General features: G+C 35.6%; 1 protein-coding gene across 4 annotated transcripts in view; it reads left to right on the plus strand.

The window, feature by feature from the left end:
- CYLD (CYLD lysine 63 deubiquitinase) overlaps positions 1 to 22,415 on the plus strand; it is a 59,935-nt gene that overhangs the window by 2,672 nt on the left and 34,848 nt on the right. For all 4 annotated transcript variants that reach the window (XM_007992941.3, XM_073015370.1, XM_007992950.3 and 1 more), the window contains exons 3-5: positions 4,892 to 5,518; positions 6,916 to 7,218; positions 9,716 to 9,821. In XM_007992941.3, coding sequence (XP_007991132.1) covers positions 5,015 to 5,518; positions 6,916 to 7,218; positions 9,716 to 9,821 — 913 coding nt within the window. In that variant the 5' untranslated portion in view covers positions 4,892 to 5,014. The remainder of the gene's footprint in view (positions 1 to 4,891; positions 5,519 to 6,915; positions 7,219 to 9,715; positions 9,822 to 22,415) is intronic.

Genomic DNA, 22,415 nt, shown 5'->3' on the forward strand with positions numbered 1-22,415 from the left:
TCAGAATGTGGTAATTGTAATCTTTAACATTTTCATGTAAAACTTATTTCCCGATCATCTTTCCATTGCCTTCATGGAAAATTGATAAATATTTGTGCCTTCCAACCCTCACCTTGGTTTAATGACTTTATCTTAATACAAGTAAGTTCCCCTTTACTTAGAATCCAGACCATCAACAAGCTCAGATAACCAGAAATGTTTTCAAATCTATGTGAACCTGAACTGTTCTCCTTCTTCAGTGTCCCCAAAGGAAAGGCCTTGTGTTCAACATGGCTTTAGGGTTAAACATATTACTGTGTTTCAACTCGTTGGCAATTTTCATTCAGTATTTATTAGCAGGATATTCATAATCACACAGTTATCCAGCCTGAAGTAAGACAGTATTTAGATGAGTCATTTGTGATATACTCACTCAAAGTGATTTAACCTGCAAAGTAATAAGAGAATACAAATGAAAATTTCTCCCTTCACACTGACCCCTCATCCCCACCTGCCCTACAGTGACTTTGAATTTAGCTGTGCTTCTTTTTCCTTCCGTTGTCTTACTGTTCCCTAGGCCTTTACTTAAAGGCAGAAGCTGAGTGAATGTGGATTGATGTTTTTGTTGTTGTTGTTGTTGTTGTTCTTTCCTTTTTTTTTTTTGAGACAAGGTCTTGCTCTGTCACCCAGGCTGGAGTGCAGTGACGTGATCATAGCTCACTTCAGCCTGGACCTCCTGGGCTGCAGCGATCCTCCCATCCTCCCGAGTAGCGGGGCCCACAGGCATACACCACCACACCCTGCTAATTTTATCTTTTTTTTTTTTTTCTTGCTTTTGGGACAGGCTTTCATTCTGTCGCCCAGGTTGGAGTGCAGTAGCGCTATCACAGCTCACTAAAGCCTTGAACTCCAGGGCTTAAGGGATCCTCCCACCTCAGCCTCCAAAGTGCTGGGATTACAGGAGTGAGCCACTGTGCCTAGCCTAGATGATGTAGTTTTCACTATCTAACTCTGTACTGAAAGCATAAAAAATACCAAACTAACAAACCAACCTTCTTGATGATAAATAACTCATTTACAATGTGATTTAGATCTTTCCCTTCATAGTGTGTTGAGTCAGTGTTTACTGCTTGGGGTACCTAAGACTTTAACTATTTAACTACTGTGCACATCCCAGTGAAAGTAGAATGTTGGCGTTATATTCACCTCTATAGTGGGGAGAAATGTATGTTAGCATATTTTTATTGTAATACTGGTATTTTGAGTACTATATATATACACACACACACACATATATATGAGTGTGTGTATATATATACACATACATATATATACATACATACGTACATATATATATATGAGTGTGTGTGTATATGTGACAGAGTACGTGACGGGGTCTTGCTTTTTCACCTAGGCTGAAGTGCAGTGGTGGGATCATGGCTCACTGCAGCCCTTCCCTCCAGGACTCAAGCCATCCTCCCACCTCAGCCTCACAAGTATCGGGGACCACAGGCACATGCCATCACACCTGGCTAACTTTTGTACTTTTTGTAGAGATGAAGTTTCACTATGTTGCACAGATTGGTCTCGAACTCCTGGGCTCAAGCTGTTCACTCACCTTGGCTTCCCAAAGTTTTGGGATTACAGGCGTGAGTCACCGCACCTGGCTGAGAATATTAATGATCATTCAGTTTATTGCCTTGTATATCTCTAGGCTCGAGCTGTGAAGTTTCCCATTCAACTTTCTCTATCAGTTACAATGAAGAGAATCAATTTTTAATCAGAGAGTTTCAAACCTGTTCTTAATGTATTCTTTCTGAAAGAGGAAAGCTGTATCCTTTATTTTTGGATAATGCTTTTGAAATATTTGATAACTTGCGCTTGACTGTTCTAGTTGTGTAACATGACCCATCGTGTTACTAAGTCTAAGCTCATTTCCACTTGTGCTCATGAAAGTCAGGGAAAAAGTTACTGCTCCTTGTAGAGTTCACTTTAAAATATGGTACTTGAAAGCTATTGTTTATTACCCAAAGCATTTTCATAAACCTAGCAGTTACATCAATTTTTACTGTGGATTCCCTCCCTTAAATTATTTCAGAAAGCAAGCTTATAATCAAATTTATTTAACATAGTGTCCTAATGCACATGTAGTAATTTAGTTTTGTCTTAATAATCGATTATTAGCACTAATGATTTTTATTTTAAATTGTGACATGAATAGTTAAGCTAGAGGACCAATAGAGTAGGAGCTGTTGGTATAAAGCAATAATTAAGATTCAAGGAAGTTTCTGATTGTATTATTTGAAGACATTAATCTTAGGAATTTTAAAAAAGAATTTCTTTTCAAAATAGAATTGCTTTACCCTTTTCAAAAAACTTTTGGTCCAAAAAATCTGAATACATTTTAAAGAGAACCAAAACCACAGCTCAGTGTTTTGGATGTTGCTTTTTGACTATCATAACCTTCTGGAAGTGACCAAAATCTCTATTCAGTAAAGCTTATGTGCGCTTTGCTCCGAAAGACCCTTTCAGAATGTATGCGTACCTCTTTTCACGATTGTTGCTTTGTTTTTCAAACACACAAACATGTTTCACCACCTGGCTTCTCAGAACTGATTTGAAGCAGTAAGTTGAAAAGCAACAAGGCCGTAAAAGGAGTCAAATGCATACAGCAGGAAACCACAGAAAATGGCTGATTGCAAGGGAAAACTCTAGACAGTAGATCTGTAGAAAGCATTCGTGACCTCAGGAAGCATAAGGTACAGCCTTTTAACAAAATAACAGCCTTGCAGATCAAGAGTTATGCAAAATAATTTACAGTCATAATGATACATCAATGATCAAGAAAAAAATAAGGACATTTTCTTGTGGAAAGTGTTGACGTGTTAAAAGCATTTTGGTCAAAAAGAACCAACACTTCAGTTTGGTCCTTTAAAGGAATAGAACCAAACTGAGGGGTTGGGTAGCTGTTTGGGCAGCCCTTAAAAGGAGTTTTGTTTATATGGTGTCAAGATAGAGGTTTCCACAGGTGTCTTATGTAAGTGGCAGATATGAATTGATACCATTCTTGCTGAAGTAGACAGTGCCCTCAAGTGGAATGAAAACAAACACACCACAAAGAAGAAGAAAAAAAAGAGAACCACTTCATGCTACCTCTGCCTTTACCCTCACTGAGTGTTATACAGATAGTTCAGTCAGGTTGGTTTGAAGGGGGTGCCTAAGCTGTATCCTGTCTTGGCTAAACCACATGTCTCATGCTGTCTTGTAGAAGGAGAGACTTTTAAAAACGTTACCATTATGGAATACTTCATTATCTAGCAGTGCTTTCTAAAAGAAGCGTTCCTCTGTGTATAGATTTGCCAGGTTGTTTGATCATTAAGTGATTAAATCTAAAATTTGGTTCTTTAGTTTTAGGAGTATTTATTTCTGAATTGCTAAAATAAAATAAATATGATAGTGCTATCAATTGCAGCCATTATCCAGAATAATGGAAATGGATACCTCTATCTCAAGGAAGGATGAAATAAGTACTGTATTTGGAAACCAGATAGCCACATTCTTATGACAGGGATACCTGGGAGCTATTGTGTTCAGCAGAAAAGTAATTAAAATAATGAAGTAAAGTCTCAGTTTGAATTAATGAAATTGTGTAGTTTTTTAACTATCAGTTAAAATAGGTTTGAGAATAAGGCTACTTCATTGGAAAGATTATTATTCTTGTAAAAATTTTAAATGAGGACCAGGTGCAGTTGCTCATGCCTGTAATCGTAGAACCTTGGAAGGCCAAGGCGGGAGGATCACTTGAGCCCAGGAGTTTGAAGCTATAGTGAGCTATCATCACACCACTGTACTCAAGCCTGGGTGACAGAGCAAGACGCTGTCTCAATAAATAAATAAATAAAATAAATGAAAATTTGAAAAAGAAATCATAGAAATAAATTAGAATGCAATTATATCATGATATTCTCTTGCTCTGTGGTACAAGTTTTGATGCTACAAAATTGATTTTTAAAATATTTTTAATATAGTCACATTATATCTGATATTTGCGATTTGAGAAATTAGATGATAATTATGATTAATGTGATGAACATTGCCCATCTTCAGACAAAATATGTGAAATGAAGTTTAGTCAGAGGTAAAATGTTCCATTATCAAAATATGGCCATATCATAGCTATCATTTATAGGCATGAGCCACAGAGCCCAGCCCCAAATGCTACTTTTAAAAGTTTATTAGTGTCAGAACATGGGCCAGGCCTGGTGGCTTATGACTGTAATCCCAGCACAGTGGGAGGCCAAGACAGGAGGATTACTTGAGCCCAGGAGTTCAAGACAAGGTTAGGCAACATAGTGAGACCCTGTCTCTACAAAAAATAGAAAACTTAGCTGGGTGTGGTGATACGCGCCTATAATACCAGCTACTGGGAGGCTGAGGTAGGAGGATCACTTGAACCTGGGAGGTCGAGGCCACAGTGAACCATGATTGTACCACTGCAGTCCAGCATGGGCCACAAAAGTGAGAGCCTATCTCAAAATAAATAAATAAATAAAAATAAATTTTTTAAAAATTAGAATATGTATATAAGGGTAACCTTTAAAAGTTTTTACTAGAATCTGATTTTATAAATTTCATTGTCTTGGAAGCAAACATTATTGTGTTGTGTTTGAAAGTACCTTACAATTGGATTTCATTAATTAAATATGCACAGTTACAGTAGATAGAAGTAATATACTGTATGTCTTTAACTCTTTTAGATGTTTTTTTGAAAATATTTCATTTATGTGTATGTGTTTACTGGTCAAATGAAAATTTTAAAAGTCTTCAGTCTTAATTTTCAGTCATGTAGAATGAAGTCTAAAGTTTATTTTTGCTTCTTCAGCAGGCATTTAGATTTCCTTTCTTTTTACAGCATGGACACCACGTTGCTGAAAACATGCTTTGGGACTGCCACTGAATTTATTTTTTGCGGTTTTATGACAAAGTTATTAGTAGTTTCCTTTTTTTGAATTAGTATTTTGAAGTTAATATCACAATGAGTTCAGGCTTATGGAGCCAAGAAAAAGTTACTTCGCCCTACTGGGAAGAGCGGAGTTTTTATTTGCTTCTTCAAGAATGCAGCGTTACAGACAAACAAACACAAAAGCTCCTTAAAGTACCGAAGGGAAGTATAGGACAGTATATTCAAGATCGTTCTGTGGGGCATTCAAGGATTCCTTCTGCAAAAGGCAAGAAAAATCAGATTGGATTAAAAATTCTAGAGCAACCTCATGCAGTTCTCTTTGTTGATGAAAAGGATGTTGCAGAGATAAATGAAAAGTTCACAGAGTTACTTTTGGCAATTACCAATTGTGAGGAGAGGTTCAGCCTGTTTAAAAACAGAAACAGACTAAGTAAAGGCCTCCAAATAGACGTGGGCTGCCCTGTGAAAGTACAGTTGAGATCTGGGGAAGAAAAATTTCCTGGAGTTGTGCGCTTCAGAGGACCCCTGTTAGCAGAGAGGACAGTCTCTGGAATATTCTTTGGAGTTGAATTGCTGGTAAGTTTGATAAACCATTTTAGTAGTGTGTTTGTGTTTGTGTGTCTATGTGTATTTGTATGCACATATGTATTTTTCTCCTTTAAATACAAAAAAGTTTTCCCAAGAGTCTTCTGTAATTTTTAATATTCATCATCCTTGCTGATGAATCCATGTTATGGATAAATCCATAATCCAAAACTTGCTTATAGTTATCACTGATAATATGTGTGAAAATCACCTTGGAGTTTATTTCTGTTGGAAAGAGACCCAAGAACTCTGTGATATGTTTCTAAGCTTAATATTCATTCTCAAGAACTTAAATGTCAATTATATTTTGACATTCTTGCAAATAGAATTGCATGCCTTCTTTGCTTCTTGATTTAATTTTTTTGTTTACTTTTTAATGATGAATTGCGATGCTGTAAAGATGGTGTTGAAAGTTTTAAAAAGCTATGTGCTATGATAGGAACATACAAAGAGGTTCACCTGGTTATTGCAGGCATTTATATTTTAGAAATTTTAACATTGCCTATATTAAGCATTAACGCTACCAGTTGTAAATAGTTACATCAAAAGTTGTTAATTACCTTGCATTATCATCTATAGGTTTCTTAATTCTTCTTAATGTATGTTATTAAGTAATAACAATTTAGATATAAAATTTTTGAAAAAAAGTTGCAGAAATGTAAACTTGCTTGTGATTGTCCCTGATAATATATGTGAACATCCTTGGAATTTATTTCTACTGGAAGGAGACCCAAGAATGCCGTGATATGTTTCCAAACTTAATATTCATTCACAGTAACTGAAATGCCAGTTACATTTTGACATTGCCAGTAGAATTGCATGTCTTCTTTGCTTCTTGATTTAATTTTTTTTTAAAGCAGTGATTGTAAACAATTAGGAATTTGAATCCCAGTTAAGCCAAGTACTAGCTGGGTTGCCAGGTTACTTAACAAAGCTACTTAACTTCTCTCATTCTGCATGCTTACCAGTACAGTGGTGTTAATAGTACATGACTTGTAGTATTTTTGTGGTACATTGATGCAGGATTTAGCACAGTGGCTGGCAGTAAGTGCTTAATGAATGGAGCTAACATTACTGCTATCTTAAAGTAACATTTTCTTTTCATAACCAAATTAATGTTAGAATCACAACGTGGAATTCAGCCTAGCTTTTTCATAATAGAGTTATAAATTGAAATTATCAGATAATATTTCAGCATCAGATACAACTTCTTTCTTATTTTTTTAAACACCTTAAATCCAACAGCAACTGCTAATAATTATATTATTTATTATATGTGTCGTTTAGAATTTTTCCAGAGTGATTTTCCTGAAATCCCTAGAATGAACCCCTTTCCCTATGAGTAGTCTTTCTATATCTATTTCTTTCCCCTCTCTCTTAAAAACTAGGAAGAAGGTCGTGGCCAAGGTTTCACTGACGGGGTGTACCAAGGGAAACAGCTTTTTCAGTGTGATGAAGACTGTGGCGTGTTTGTTGCATTGGACAAGCTAGAACTCATAGAAGATGATGACACTGCGTTGGAAAGTGATTATGCAGGTCCTGTGGACACAATGCAGGTCGAACTTCCTCCTTTGGAAATAAACTCCAGAGTTTCTTTGAAGGTTGGAGAAACAATAGAATCTGGAACAGTTATATTCTGTGATGTTTTGCCAGGAAAAGAAAGCTTAGGATATTTTGTTGGTGTGGACATGGTAAGAAAATTTTGGATTAAATATCTTTGTGATATATGTATTAGTTTGTATATATTTGTATATATACATAAACATATATACACATATATATTATATATGTATAGTTTATATATATATGTATTAGTTTTAGGACCAATTTACTTGCAAATTGAACACTTCGAATATTTAACATGATCTAATTTGGAATACTTTAAAGAACATGTTCTAATTTATCTTTGCTAAAGGAGCATTGAAATAGAACAGGGGTCTAGATGTAGAATTACATTTAGTTTTTTTTTTCCCATTTGAATAAACTGGAGTAATGTTCTCAATCTTTAAATTTGCCTTATTGTAGCTGACCAGTAGACAAAACAAAACAAAACAAAATGCACATATATTACATGATGTCCTATTTTTCTTTATTTTGAAAAAGTTTTTTGGGGTAATCTATGTTTTTTTATGATATTCCACACAATTTAATGGCTGATCTGGTTTTAATAATTAGTATATTTACTATTTTAATAATTAGTACATTATTACTATTATTATATACTAATATAGTATATTATTACTATTATAATATTACCATTTTAATAATTAGTATATTTTAATAATTAGTATAAAAATCATTTATAGAAAATATCTGAGTAGAGGAAAACCACATTGATTTTGAGAAATAGATAATTAGAATATCTCACAGGATTTCATTCATTTTAAAAACCTTTTTTAATTGTGGTAAAATATACATAACAAAATCTACCTTTTAAGCATTTTTAAGTGCGCATACAGTGGCATTAAATGTATTCACATTGTTGTACTGTCACTTCTACTCATCTCCAGAACTTTGTCATCATCCCCAAACTGAAACTCTGTGCCTGTTAAACAGTAACTACCCACTTTCCCCAACCTCTGCTAACCACAATTTCTTCTGCTTTCTGTATCTGTGAATTTGCCTGTTCTAGGCTCCTCATAAGAGTGGAATCATACAAGTTTTGACCTTTTGTTTCTGTCACTTATTTTTAATGTTTCCTTACAATCATACTTGTTAATAATGGATCCATTCCAGTGTGGCAGGTTGAATTATACCTGTGGCATTGAGAGAATAAGAAGAGAAAGGCCGAGACCATTTTTATCATATATGGAACATACTGGCAAGACTTTGTTATGTATAAAGAAAGAAATTCATATGGAATTATTGAACACTAGAATGAGTTAGGAGGGGACGTGAGTAGTAGTCTCTTATACTCACCATGGGGATGCTTTTAGTCATTTTTATCTATTCAGGTACACCTTTTGGTTAGTAAGGTAATGTTTGTTTTAGTGTAGTGTTTCCTGTGCTTGAAAATTCTAGGAAACTCTATTTGATACTCATTGGTTAGTTACTAAACATTTACTCTTAATATGTGAAGAGTTAGAACCAGAGTAAAACATGTATGCCTCTCAGGATAGCTGACAATAAAGCACTCCTTTTAACCAATATTCTTTAAAGAGTAATTCAGTCTTTATTTCAAGAATTGTGGCCTGCATGGAGGGAAGATTGGAGAAACAGGGCCACAAGTCATCGGGGTTGGTCTCCCCTTGTGTCAGGTTCTTTACCTTGGGCCTCAAACTTGGCAGAAGCTGTTTAGGGTTTAGGCCTTGCCTTTTTCAGATGGCAGTCTGGGGTCAGCTTGTTTACCTGGGGCAAGCTGCCTAGAGGTTTGCCCTGCCAGCTTCTCTTCCTGCCTCCGTCTGTCCCATAGTTGACTTGTGTAGACATTTATTCCAAACACTTCTATTATAGTCCTTGAGAGCAAATGCCAGAACTTCTTTCTTTATCTCCTTTTCCTTCTATTCATCTTCTATTGCCAGGGGCATTTTAGCATGCCATGCACATTCGTGCCCAGGGCAGTTGTCTGGCCCATCTACTGATGTAGTTCCCTGAACAGCACAGTGCTAGTTGGCACGATATTAGAATATCAAATAATTAAATATAAACATCTCCATCTTGGAGAAGATTCCTGTATGTGCATAAAATGACAAAAGAACAATTAGAAAATAGACTTTTTATGTACAGAAAGGCATACAGAAGTTCAGATGGACAATATTTAAGTACTCAGGGAATATGAAGAGCCTAGGGCTAATTAGAGACATGTTTCTGGGTGAAATAATATATTATTAATGAATCTTTCTATGCAAAACATTGTCTTTTAAAACCTCAAATAGGTGTTATTCCATAGTATGTATTGTTCAGTAAAGTACAAAAAACACTTTTGATTCTTTGCTTATCTAGGGGTTTACTATATAACTTGGTTATTCTTGGATCTCATTTCCCTAAGGAAAAAAAATGAACAAACAAACGAAAAAAGCAAAGCCTTATTACTATGGCAACTATTCCTAATGTATTCTTTCTTTCTTTTAGGTAAAATTGTTAACATTTACCAATGTAAAATATTTTGGAGGATTCTTTTGGAAAATACAGACTTTCACATTTACATTTCATTGAGGAGGATTTTAGTGTTTATTATTTAATTTCTAGGATAACCCTATTGGCAACTGGGATGGAAGATTCGACGGAGTGCAGCTTTGTAGTTTTGCGTGTGTTGAAAGTACAATTCTGTTGCACATCAATGATATCATCCCAGGTATGTTTTCTTTGTTTTATACATTTATAAGGCAAACTTTCTTTTTTTACAATTTTTTAAACATTTTTATTTTTTTTTATTTCATTAAGTTTTGGGGAACAGGTGGTATTTGGTTACGTGAATAAGTTCTTTAGTGGTGATTTCTGAGATTGTGGTGCACCCATCACCCGAGAAGTATACACTGTACCCAATGTGTACTCTTTTACCCCTTGCCACCCCCATTCTTTCCCCGAGTCCCCAAAGTCCAATGTATGATTCTTACACCTTTGCATCCTCATAGCTTAGCTCCTAACGTGTAAGTGAGAACATACAGTATCTGGTTTTCCATTCCTGAGTTATTATACTTAACTTAGAATAATAGCCTCCAATTCCATCCAGGTTGCTGCGAATGCCATTATTTCATTCCTTTTTATGGCTGAGTAGTATTCCATGGTTGTGTGTGTGTGTGTGTGTGTATGTACTATATATATATGTGTGTGTATGTATATATGTACAACATTTTATTTATCGACTCGTTGATTGATGGGCATTTGGGCTGGTTCCATATTTTTGCAATTGCAAATTGTGCTGCTGTAAACGTGCATGTGCAAGTATCTTTTTCTTATAATGACTTTTTTTCCTCTGGGTAGATTCCTAGTAGTGGGATTGCTGGATCAAACGGTAGAGCCACTTTTATCTTTAAGGAATCTCCACACTGTTTTCCATAGTGGTTGTACTAGTTTATATTCCCACCAACAGTGTAAAAGTGTTCCCTTTTCACCACATCCATGCCAACATCTATTATTTTTTGATTTTTTGATTATGGGCATTCCCGCAGGAGTGAGGTGGTATCATTGTGGTTTTGATTTGCATTTCCGTGATAATTGGTGATGCTGAGCATTTTCCCATATGCTTGTTGGCTATTTGCGTATCTTCTTTTGCTAACTGTCTAAAAGTGGGCTAATGTCCTTAGCCCATTTTTTGATGGGATTGTTTCTTTTTTTCTTGCTGATTTGTTTGAGTTCTTTGTAGATTTTGTATGTTAGTTCTTTGTATAGATTGTGAAGATTTTCTCCCACTCTGCTGATTATTTCTTTTGCTGTGCAGAAGCCTTTTAGTTTAATTAAGTCTCATCTGTTTATCATTTTTGTTGCATTTGCTTTCGGGTTCTTGGTCATGAAGTCTTTGCCTAAGCCAGCGTCTAGAAGGAGTTTTCCAGTTATCCTCTAGAATCTTTATGGTTTCAGGTCTTAGATTTATGTCTTTGTATAAGACAAACTTTCTAATATATATGTTGAGAATGTAAATGTAAGCTTCAAGATGTATTTTTAGAACTTGACTTTTATATTATGGAACTGTTATTAAATAGGATATCCTTTGTTACCCTCAAATGAAAATAATTAAGATTTTTGTTTCCAGAAGTATATGTGTATAAGGGTGGCATTAATATGTTTTCATTCACTTTTTCATCACCTGTCCATTCTTAGTGGGGGAAAAAACACTGCCTAGTAGTTAGAAGGATCAGAAAATGTAATAAACTGCTACCTGAGTGAGAGCTTGGTTTAAACTAGCAGGCTTTACACAGAAATTGGTCATCTAATCTAACCTAATGTACTGTGGAGAATATTCTTGCTAGATGACCTGTGAGGTCCCTTTTGGTTTTGAGAAGGCATGATTGATCAGGGATCAGGACTCTAGTAAGAAATAGATTGCTCAACTTTACATTTAGAAGAAAAATCAAGCAGTCTTTTTATTTTGCCTCAAACAAGTAGCACCTAGCATCTGTTGTCAGGTAATTGACAATTTCTGTTGATAACAGCATCAACAGTTTCATCGCCCTGCTGTTAGTGGAGCTCTCTGTGATTGATATAGGCTAGTGCAATAAAGTCAACAGTGGCAGTCAGAGATGGTGATTCTCATTGAGCATTATGCAACTCTGATTAAAATGTCAGAAGGCCTGCAGGCAGACTGTAGCCAGGAATGTACCAGGCCCTGAGTTAGATGACTTAATACTTTTTTACATTCCTAACAAACTTATAATGTAGGTCTTAATGATCCCCATTTTGCTGATAAAAAGCTGGGGCTCCAATGGACAAAAATTACCAAAATCAAAGTAAATGGTTGAGCCAGAATTTAAATCCAGAGCTGTCTGATTATAAAGCTGTGCTCTTTTACAAATCCTATTTGTATATTTAGGATGTGAAGACCTGCATAGAAAACCATACTTCTCAGCCTCACATGTGTACTTGGGAATATTGTTTCCATGGAGATATATTTTGTCTCTAATTCTATAAAAGCTGAATTTTGCTATAGCAAGGATCACAATTGAATAAGCAAACTAAATTTTTTTTTTCCAGGTCATTTCAAGCCCTTAGTTTCTTTTGTTGTAAAAATGAAAGGGCTAATACTAGATGATTCTTAAGATTCCTTTTAGCCTGCACTGTTTGCCCTTCCTGTTTTCCTGTTGCTGGGGCAAGTAATCAATGCTTGTTTTTCACGTTAGGGATGGTTTCTGCTTTAGTTTTTAGCTTTACAGCAAGAGCACATTAATTTAGTTGGAGGTATAGGATTCAAACTATAGCTTTATTTCAATTTTACTTCATCAGATTGTGACATACTTTACTTGATTTTTTAAAAATCAATTTTTAATTTATTGCAAATGGAATTCCTCGCTATTTTTGTTTTTTGGTTCCGGAAACAAATGGTTTATATTCAGGAAAAAGCATATATGTGCTTGATATTTTATTTGGCAAAATTTAATTTACTTTTTCACGATTGTTAATAGAGATAATACAATTTATTATTTTATGAATTAAAATACTTTTAAATATTATAATTGCTTATCATTTAAAAAAGAGTTTAATAAAAGGCCTTTCCTTCATTCAGATATTAAGTGCTTACCTAGATGTTGGGGATATAGTAGGAAGAAAAACTGGTAAAAATTCTTCTTGTGTGGAGTTTTCATTCTAGTGAGTAGAGACAGTAAATATATAATGTGTATGATTAATTACATGATAATAAGATGGAGAATGATAAAGAAGGTGAGGGGGAAGGGAGCACTGGGTTGTAAGGCAGGATTTTTCAATTTCATATAGAGTAGTTCTGATGAACCTTCTAATAAGGTGACATATGAGCTCTTGATATGAAGGAAGTTTGGGAGTGACCATGTGGATTCCAAGGGAGAGCCCAAGGCCACAGCCAGCATGGCCAGTTTGAACAACATGAAGAGTTGACTGTGGTAGCAGCAGATGGAGTAAGGGAGAAAGTGGTAGGAGCCGCAGTGGGAGCTGGAACAGGTAGCGCTAAGTGGGCTGTTGGGTGGATTCTTGGCTTTCACAGTGACAGAGGTGGGGAGCTCTAGGTGGATTTTGAACAAAGGACAACTCAACCTAATTTGCATTTTAAAATGATCTCTCTGGCTGCCTGTTGAGAGTAAACTAGACAGAGGACAGAAACAGGGAGACCAGGAAGGAGACTGTTGTAGGTATCCACGTGAGAGACGGTGGTGGCTGGGATTGGGGTGGTATGAAGAGGATGGTGAGAAGTGAAGGATTTTGGATATAATGTAAAGATCCCTAACAAGATTTGCAGATGGGTTGGGTGTGAGGTTTGAGTAAGAGAGAACAGAATCAAAGATGATTCCAAGGTTTGGACTCAGCAACTGGTAGACTGGAGGGGCAATTTACCCAGGTGGGAAAGACAACAGGCAGAGGCGGGGAGTGCGAGTTGGAAGTCAGGATCTTGGTTTTGATCGTGTTAAAATTGAGATAGCTATTAAACGATTTCATTTGAATGTTTATGTTAATATTATAATAATTCATCTTTAATCCTTAAAAATGGGCAGTGTGCACCTGTAGTCCCAGCTACTTGGAAGGCAGAGGCAGGAGAATGGTGTGAACCCAGGAGGCGGAGCTTGCAGTGAGCTGAGATCGCGCCACTGCACTCCAGCATGGGCGACAGAGCGAGACTCTGTCTCAAAAAAAAGGAAAAAAATGGGCAATGTGCTGATCATTTTCATATTTAAGAAACTTCTGGCCAGGTGCAGTGGCTTACGCCTGTAATCCCAGCACTTTAGGAGGCCGAGGTGGGCAGATCACGTGAGTTCAGGAGTTCGAGACCAGTTTGGCCAACATGGCGAAAACCCCGTCTCTACTCAAAATACAAAAATTAGCCAGGCGTGGTGGCGTGCACCTGTAGTGCCAGCTACTCAGGAGGCTGACGCAGGAGAATCGCTTGAACTTGGGAGGTGGAGGTCGCAGTGTGCTGAGATCGTGCCATTGCACTCCAACCTGGGTAACAGAGCCAGACTCCATCTTAAAAAAGAAACTTTATATGTGGAATGTATTTGCAAAAATGTATGTAACAACATATATTAAGAATAATAATGAACACTCATGAAACTGACCATCTAGGTTAAGAAACAGGACGTTAGAAATACCTTAAAAACCACCTGCAATACCTTGTCTTCATTATAATTGCAATCTCTCCCTAGGGTGACCACTATTCTGATTTTTGCTCATTAATTTTTTTCCTTGCTTTTAATAACTTAATTATATCTCTATAACTAACCAATATACTGTTTAGTTTAGCCTGCTTTTGAACTCAATGTAGTTAAAATCTTACTGATTTTTAAATTACTTGCATCATTTACTTAAAATGTATTTTGAGATTCTTTTGGGTATTAGTAGTTTGTTCACTCTCACTGCCTAATAGTATATTTCGTTACGTGACTATCCCACAGTTTGGTGCCCATTGTAATATTCATGGACGCTTGGGTTTTAGGTTGTTTCCTCCTCCTTTTCAACACTTGGTACTGATTAAAATTTTTGTCAGTCTGACAGCTGAGAAATGGTATCTCAAGGTGGTTTAAAAGTTTATAGTTCCCAGATTACAAGTAGGATTGAACAACCTTTTATATGTTTATACAACGTTTGTGTCTTCTATTAAACACGTATTTTTTGCTTGTTTTTCTGTTGAGGTGCTCATTTATTGATTCATGAGTTCTCTATTTTGAGAATTTTAATAAAACATCTTTTAACATTTTGTTGTGACATTTTAAACAGAAAAACTGAAAATTGTATATTGTATAAGCATCCTTATGCATATCATCTGGATCCTACAATCAACATCTTACTTGCTTTATATGTATCTGTCCACCTCTCTATTCACGTACTAATCTATCACGTTTTCTTGTGCATTTCCCATTAAGTTGCAGACACCAGTTCACTTCCTCCTAAATACTTCAATATGCATCTAATTAACTAGAGATAAGTATTTAGGGTTTTCTTTTTCATTTCAGATAGAAGTCACACATATAATGACCATATGGATTTATTTGGGTTTTAACTAATACATATATACCCTTGAATTAGAAACCTCTCTCAAATTATTAAAACAATTTAAATAAGAAATCATTCATATATCTCAAATCAAAATTTAAAAGTACAGTAAAATATCTCATTTCCATTTTTATCCCCTCTGCCTCAGTTGCCTGCTTACTCCATCCTTTGTTTCTCACTAGTCACAGTTTTTGTGAATTTCTTATATATCTTTCCAGTGTTTCTTTATACAATATAAATATTCTTATTTCCCCTTCCCTTTTAATTCAAGGAGTGTACTAAATGTGCTCTTCTGCCGTTTGCTTTATTCTCTTAATTTTATATGTTAGAACTCTTTGTATACATGCAAACAGAGGTTCTTGTTTTTTATAGTGTATCATTTTCCATTGTATGGAAAAAAAATTCCATAATGTATTTAACCAGTTTCCTATCAATGGATATTTGGGTTGTTTCTGATTTTTTGATATTCCACACAATGTACTGTTCGTATCTGTTTCCCACATGTGCTAACATATCTGGAGGATATATTCCCAGAAGTGGAGTTGTTTGATGAAAGGGTGTATGCACTGGTATTTTTCTAGATATTGTTAATTGCCTTCAGTCGTGGATATAACAATTTATGTTCCTGCCAGTAGCATACAAGGGTAACTTATAGCTTTCCCATCAGAGTGTGTTATTAACTTTTTTTCCAATCTGATCGATAAAAAATATATTTCAGTGTATATAATATATTTGCAAATAGAAATTTGCATTTCTCTGATGAGTGATGTTGAACATTTTTGCATATGATTAAGGGCAATTTTTCTTTCTGTGACCTGTTTGCATCTGTTGCCTATTTTTAAATTGGGTTAGGTTATTGGTCTTTTTTCTCACTGATTTCTTCATGTGTTAGGGTGGCAAACTCTTTTGTGATGCAAGGTGCAAATGTTGCCCACTCCTCCACCCTCATTTGTCTTTTTTTAAAAATTGCTTATTTATCTGGTCACCCTCATTCGTTTTTATTGTGGTAAAATATACATAACAAGATGTACCATTTTAACAATTTTTAAGTGTATAATTCAGTGGCATTATGTATGTTTACAATTGTGCAACCGTCACCACTATTTCCAGAATCCTTTTTCACTATCCCAGATAGAAACTCTATACTTATCAAGAGATACCTGCTGGTTCCTCTCTCCCTCCAGCCTGTGGTCATCTCTGTTCTCTGCTCTCTGTCTTTATGACTTTGCCTACTCTGGGTATCTCATATTAGTGGTGTCATATATTTGTCCTTTGTATCTGGTGCATTTCACTTAGTGTGATGTCTTTTGACTTTGGTGCTTTTAGCCATGTAGGATTTATAAAATTTTTATGCTGTTGTATTCTTTTTGTTTTAATAGAGTCTAGATTTTGAGTTACTCTAAGGTTATAAAGGAATTTCCCTGTGTTTTCTTCTAGTACTCTGTGGTTTTAGTACATATCTCTAGCTCTATATCTATCTATCGATTATCTATCTATCTATCTATCTATCTATCTATCTATCTATCTATATTTTTGACCCATTTCTGTTTTATGTGGTATATGATGTGAAATACAAACCCAATTTAGTTTTTATGTTTACCCACAGGTAGAAGATACTCTGTTGTCTTAGTATCATTTATTAAAAAGTCCATCTTTACTGGTTTGAGAGGCCACTTTCATCATACTAAATTTCTGTGTGTAGTTTGGTATATTTCTGGACTTTCTGTTGTATCTCCCCACGTTTCAAATACCACATTGTTCTTAATGATATTTTAAAAATTGTATATATTCGTGGGGTACAGGTGTAATTGTGCTACACTGCTATATTGCACTGTGGTGAGGTCAGGGCCTTCAGCACATCCATCACTGGAACAGTGCACATTGTACCCGCCAAGCAACTTCCCATCATCCACACCCCGCCACCTGCCAAGTCCCCTTTGTTCATCTTCCCACACTCTGCTTCCATGTGTGATTCTTTATAACGTGTTTTAATATTATTAACGCTAGTCTCCTCTCACTGTTCTTTTGAATTTTCCTGTTCTATACTGTTTTCAAAATAGTTGTGTTCTTGATAGTTTTGCATTTTCACATTGAAGTGTGTTATTCACTTGGATTTGGTTTTATACAGGATATGAAATATGGTACATATATCCAGTTTGACCTTCCATGCTTGCTGTGTATAAGTCAAATTTCCAGATGTATACGTGTAGATCTTTCCGAGCCCTGTTATTTCCCTACACTAAAGTCTATCCATAGCTTTAGAAGTCTTGGTAGCTGTGAGAGTACATTTCCATTGTTCGTTTTCTTAATGAGTGTCTTGGCTATTGTTAGCCTTTGGGCTTCATTGTAAGTTTAACTATCAGCTTCTCAAATACTATAAGAGAGTTCTGTTAGGATTTTGGAATTGAAATTAATCTGTAGAACAATTGGAGGAGAATTGACATTTCTATGATATTAAAACTTCTAATACATGAACATTGTATATTCTTTCATTTATTTAATTTCCTTTTAGTAAAATTTTATAATTTTCTCCATGAAGAGCTTACATGCATTTTGATGCATTATAAAGCATATTTTCTAACAGTGTCATGCTGATGTAGAAATACGATTGATTCTTTTTTTAAGAAAACAACTTTACTGAGATCTAGTTTATAATTCACTCAGTGTTCAAATCAGTGCATTTTAATGCATTTACAGACATGTGCAATTGTCAAGATAATTTTAGAACATTTTCATCACCTCAAAAAGAAATGCTATACCCCTTAGTGATCACCCCCCAAAACCCTTCATGCTTGTTAGTCCTAAGCAACTACCAGTCTACTTCTGTCTCTGTATGTTTGCCTTTTCTGGACATTTCATTTAAATGGAATCACATTATATGTGGTCTTTTGTGATTGACTTTTTTCACTTAGCATAATGTTTTCAAGGTTCTTCCATGTTGTAGCTTGTGTCAGAATTTCCTTCCTTCTTAAGGCAGAATGATAATCCATTGTATGGATACCTCACAAGTTGTTTATTCACCAGTAGATAGATACTTAGTTTTTTTTTTCACCTTTTGGCTAAAATGAATAATGCTGCCACAAACATGCATGTACAAGTTGTTGTGTGGACATATGCTTTTGTTTCTCTTGGGTTTATATGTAGGAGTGGAATTGCTGGGTCATATGATACCTCTATGTTTAATCATTTGTGGAACTGCCAGACTATTTCCCAAAGCAGCCACACCATTTTACATTCCTACTAGCAGTGTATAAGGGGTTTGATTTCTTCATGTCCTTGTCAATACTTGTTTTTATCTGACTTTTTGATTCCCATCCTAGTGGGAATGAAGTCAATTTCAATTGACTTTCATGTACTGATTTTTCTTACAAACAGTCTTACTAAAATATCTTATTCACAATCTATGGAGTACTTGTAAAATACTCAGTCATTATAGTTTGCACATAATAATAGTTTTGCCTCTTCTTCTGAATTCTTATCTTTTATTTTTAAAAATGGTTTCTTACTGTCCTAGCTAGGACCTCTAAATATAATATTGAATAGAAGTAGTGATGGAAGGCATCTTGGCATCTTGGCCTTTTTTTTCTGATTTTAAAGAAAATGCTTGTGACGTTTCATTATTAAATGTGATGTTTGCTATAGAGTTTTATTGTTGTATCTGTCATTTGTCAGGTTAGAGAAGTTACCTACGGTTCCTAGTTTTCTAATAGTTTTATCATGAATTGATGTTGAATATTATCAAACCCTTTTTCTCTATTGAGATAATCCTATTTTCTTTTAATCTGCTAATTTTCTTATATTGAATCAACCTTACATCCTGATGTAAACCCAGCCTCATGATTCATACTTTGCTTGGTCCAGTTTGCTAGTATTTGCATGCTGTTTTTAAAATCTCTGTTTATAAGAGATACTGGTCTATACTTTTTCCCTTTTAGCTATATTGTCTGGTTTTGGAATCAAAGTCATGCTTGTCTCATAAAGTACCTGGGAAAGGTTTCTTTTATTTTGTTCTTTGAAAGAGTTTATGTAAGATTAGAATTACCTATTCCTTGACTATTTGGCAAGCTTCTTTTTGTGGAAATGTTTAGCTACTGATGAAATATCCTTTAACATTTCTATTTGTTTTTGATTGTCTTTTGTAAGTTTTTTTTTTTTTATGAATATATCCATTTAATTTGTTTTCAAAGCTTTGGGCGTCATGTTCTTTATAAAAGCCTCTAATTTTCTGTTCAGCCTCAGCTGCACCTGCACTTGTGTTCCTATTTTCATCCAAAATGTTAATCATTTGTGCTTTCTCACATTCTTCACCAATCTTACCGTGGTTTCTGACTTGCATTTTTCCAAAGGACCAACTTTTGGCTTTCTTAATTCTTTCTAGATATACTTGTTATTGTTTAAAATATGCTATTATTTTTTACTGTGTAACTAGTGCATTTTTTAGGTCTAAGCCCGTAGTTCTCAGCCTGGGATGCTTTTGTCTCCTGGGGACATTTGGCAGTGTCTGGAGATCTTTGATTGCCACATCTGAGGTGAGAGTACTACTGGGCTCTAATGGGTGGAGGCCAGAGATGTTGCTAAACTTCCTACAGTGCACAGGGCAGCCCTGCACAACACAGAATTATCTGGTTCAGAACCTCAGTAGAACTGAGCTTGAGACACTCTGTCCTAAGCAAATTCTAGGAGTTATGCTTATTTTATAATGTTAACTTGCTGGATAGCTATGGGGGAATCACTTGTGAAATAATTTTTCTTTGATTATTTTTGTATTCTTGCAGGGGTAACCAATTCCGTGCCAATATTGTTTTTCCCAAAGTAACATGGCTAAATGTAATTTCACTTGTCTTATGAAATCAAATACAGGCATACCTAATTTTGTAGTGCTTTTCTTTAATGTGCTTCACAGATATGTGTTTTTTATTAATTGAAGGTTTGTGGCAATCCTGCTTTGGGCAAGTCTGTCAGTGCCATTTTTCCAATAGCATGTGTACACTTTGTGTCTCTGTGTCACATTTTGGTAATACCTGCAATATTTCAAACTTTTTCATTATTATTATATCTGTTATGGTGATCTGTAATCAATGATCTTCGATGTGACAATTGAAATTGTTTTAGGGCACCACAAACCACACCCATATAAGATGGCAAACTCCGCTGATAAATGTTCTGTATGTTCTGACTGCTCCACTGACCAGTGAGGTCTCTGTCTCTCTCGCTCCTGGGCCTCCCTATTTCCTGATACACAAAAATATTAAAATTAGGCCAAGTCATAATCCTATGATAGCCTCTAAGTATTTCAGTGAAAGAGAGAGTTGCATGTCTCTCACTTTAAATCAAAAGCTAGAAATGATTAAGCTTAGTGAGGAAGGTGTGTTGAAAGCTGAGAGAGACTGAAAACTAGGCCTCTTGTGCCAAAGTTAGCTAAGTTGTGAATGCAAATGAAAATTTCCTGAAGGAAATTAAAAGTGTTACTTTAGTGAACACATGAATGATAAAAAAGCAAAACAGCCTTATTGCTGATATGGAGAAAGGTTTAGTTACCTGGATAGAAGATCAAACCAGCACATTCCCTTAAGCCAAAGCCAAAGCCTAATCCAGAGCAAGACCCTGACTCTCTTCAATTCTGTAAAGGCTGAGAGAGGTAAGAAGGCTGTAAAAGAAAAGTTGGAAGCTTGTGCAGGTTGGTTCATAAACTTTAAGGAAAGATGTCATCACCATAACGTAAAAGTACAAGGTGAAGCAGCAAGTGCTGATATAGAAACTGCTGCAAGTTATCAGAAGATCTAGCTAAGTTAATTGATGAAAGTGGCTACATTAAACAAAAGATTTTCAGTGTAGGCAAAACAGCCTTCTATTGGAAGAAGACACCATCTAAGACTTTCATAGCTGAGAGGAGTAGTCAATGCCTGGCTTCGAAGCTTCAAAGGATAGGCTGACTCTGTTGTTAGGGGTTAATGCAGTTGGTGACTTTAAGTTGAAGCCAGGATTCTGAAAATCCCAAAGCCCTTAAGAATTATGCTAAATGTACTCTGCCTGTGCTCTATAAATGGAACAACAAAGCCTGGATGACAACACGTCTGTTTACAGCATGCTTAACGAATATTTTAAGTCTGCTGTTGAGATCTACTGCTCAGAAAAAGGATTCCTTTTAAAATATTACTGTTCATTGATGGTGCACCTGGTCACTCAAGAGTTTTGATGGAGATGCACAAGGAGATGAATGTTATTTTCATGCCTGCTAGCACAATATCTGTTCTGCAGCATATGGATCAAGGAGTAATTTCTATTTGCAAGTTTTATTTAAGAAATACATTTTGTAAGGCTGCCGTAGATCATGATTCCTCTGATAGACTGGGCAAAGTCAATTGAAAACTATCTGAAAAGGATTCACCATTCTAGATGCCATTAGGAATATCCATGATTCATGGGAGGAGGTCAAAATATCAACATTAACAGGAGTTTGGGAGAAGTTGATTCTAACCCTCATGGATGACTTTGAGGGGTTGAAGACTTCACTGGAAAAAGTAACTGTAGATGTGGTGGAAATAGCAAAAGAACTAGAACTAGAGGTGGAGCCTGAAAATGTACTTGACTGAATTGCCACAGTCTCATGATAAAACTTGAGTGGATGAGGAAAGGAAAAGTGATTCATTGAGATGACATCAACTCCTGGTGAGGATACTGTGAGCATTGTTGAGATGACAACAAAGGATTTAGAATATTCCATAAACTTAGTAAAGAAGCAGCAGGGCTTGGAAGAGGATTGAATCCAGTTTTGAAAGAACTTCTATTGTGAGTAAAATGCTATCAAACAGTATCGCATGCTACAGAGAAATCTTTTATGAAAGAAAGAGCCAACTTCATTGTTGTCTTGTTTTAGGAAATTGCCAGTCACTCCAACCTTCAGCAACCATCACCGTGATCAGTCAGCAGCTATCCACACTGAGGCAAGAGCCTCCACCAGCAAAAAGACTATGACTTCTTGAAGGCTCAGATAATCATTAACATTTTTTAGCAATGAAATATTTTAAAAATTAAGGTATATACATTATTTTTAATAACATGATGGTATTGCACACGTAATGGACTACAGTATAGTGTAAACATAACTTTCATATGCACTGGGAAACCAAAACATTTGTGTGACTTGCTTTATTGTAATATTTGCTTTATTGTGGTGGTCTGGAACAGAACCTGCAATATCTCCGGGGTTTGCCTGTGTGGGTTTGTGAGTTTCAATTTTTCTTTTTTTAAATTCCAAGGGGTACTTTTGAAAGCT

The sequence above is a fragment of the Chlorocebus sabaeus genome, chromosome 5, assembly GCF_047675955.1.
Source record: "Chlorocebus sabaeus isolate Y175 chromosome 5, mChlSab1.0.hap1, whole genome shotgun sequence".
In the NCBI taxonomy this organism is placed as follows: domain Eukaryota; kingdom Metazoa; phylum Chordata; class Mammalia; order Primates; family Cercopithecidae; genus Chlorocebus; species Chlorocebus sabaeus.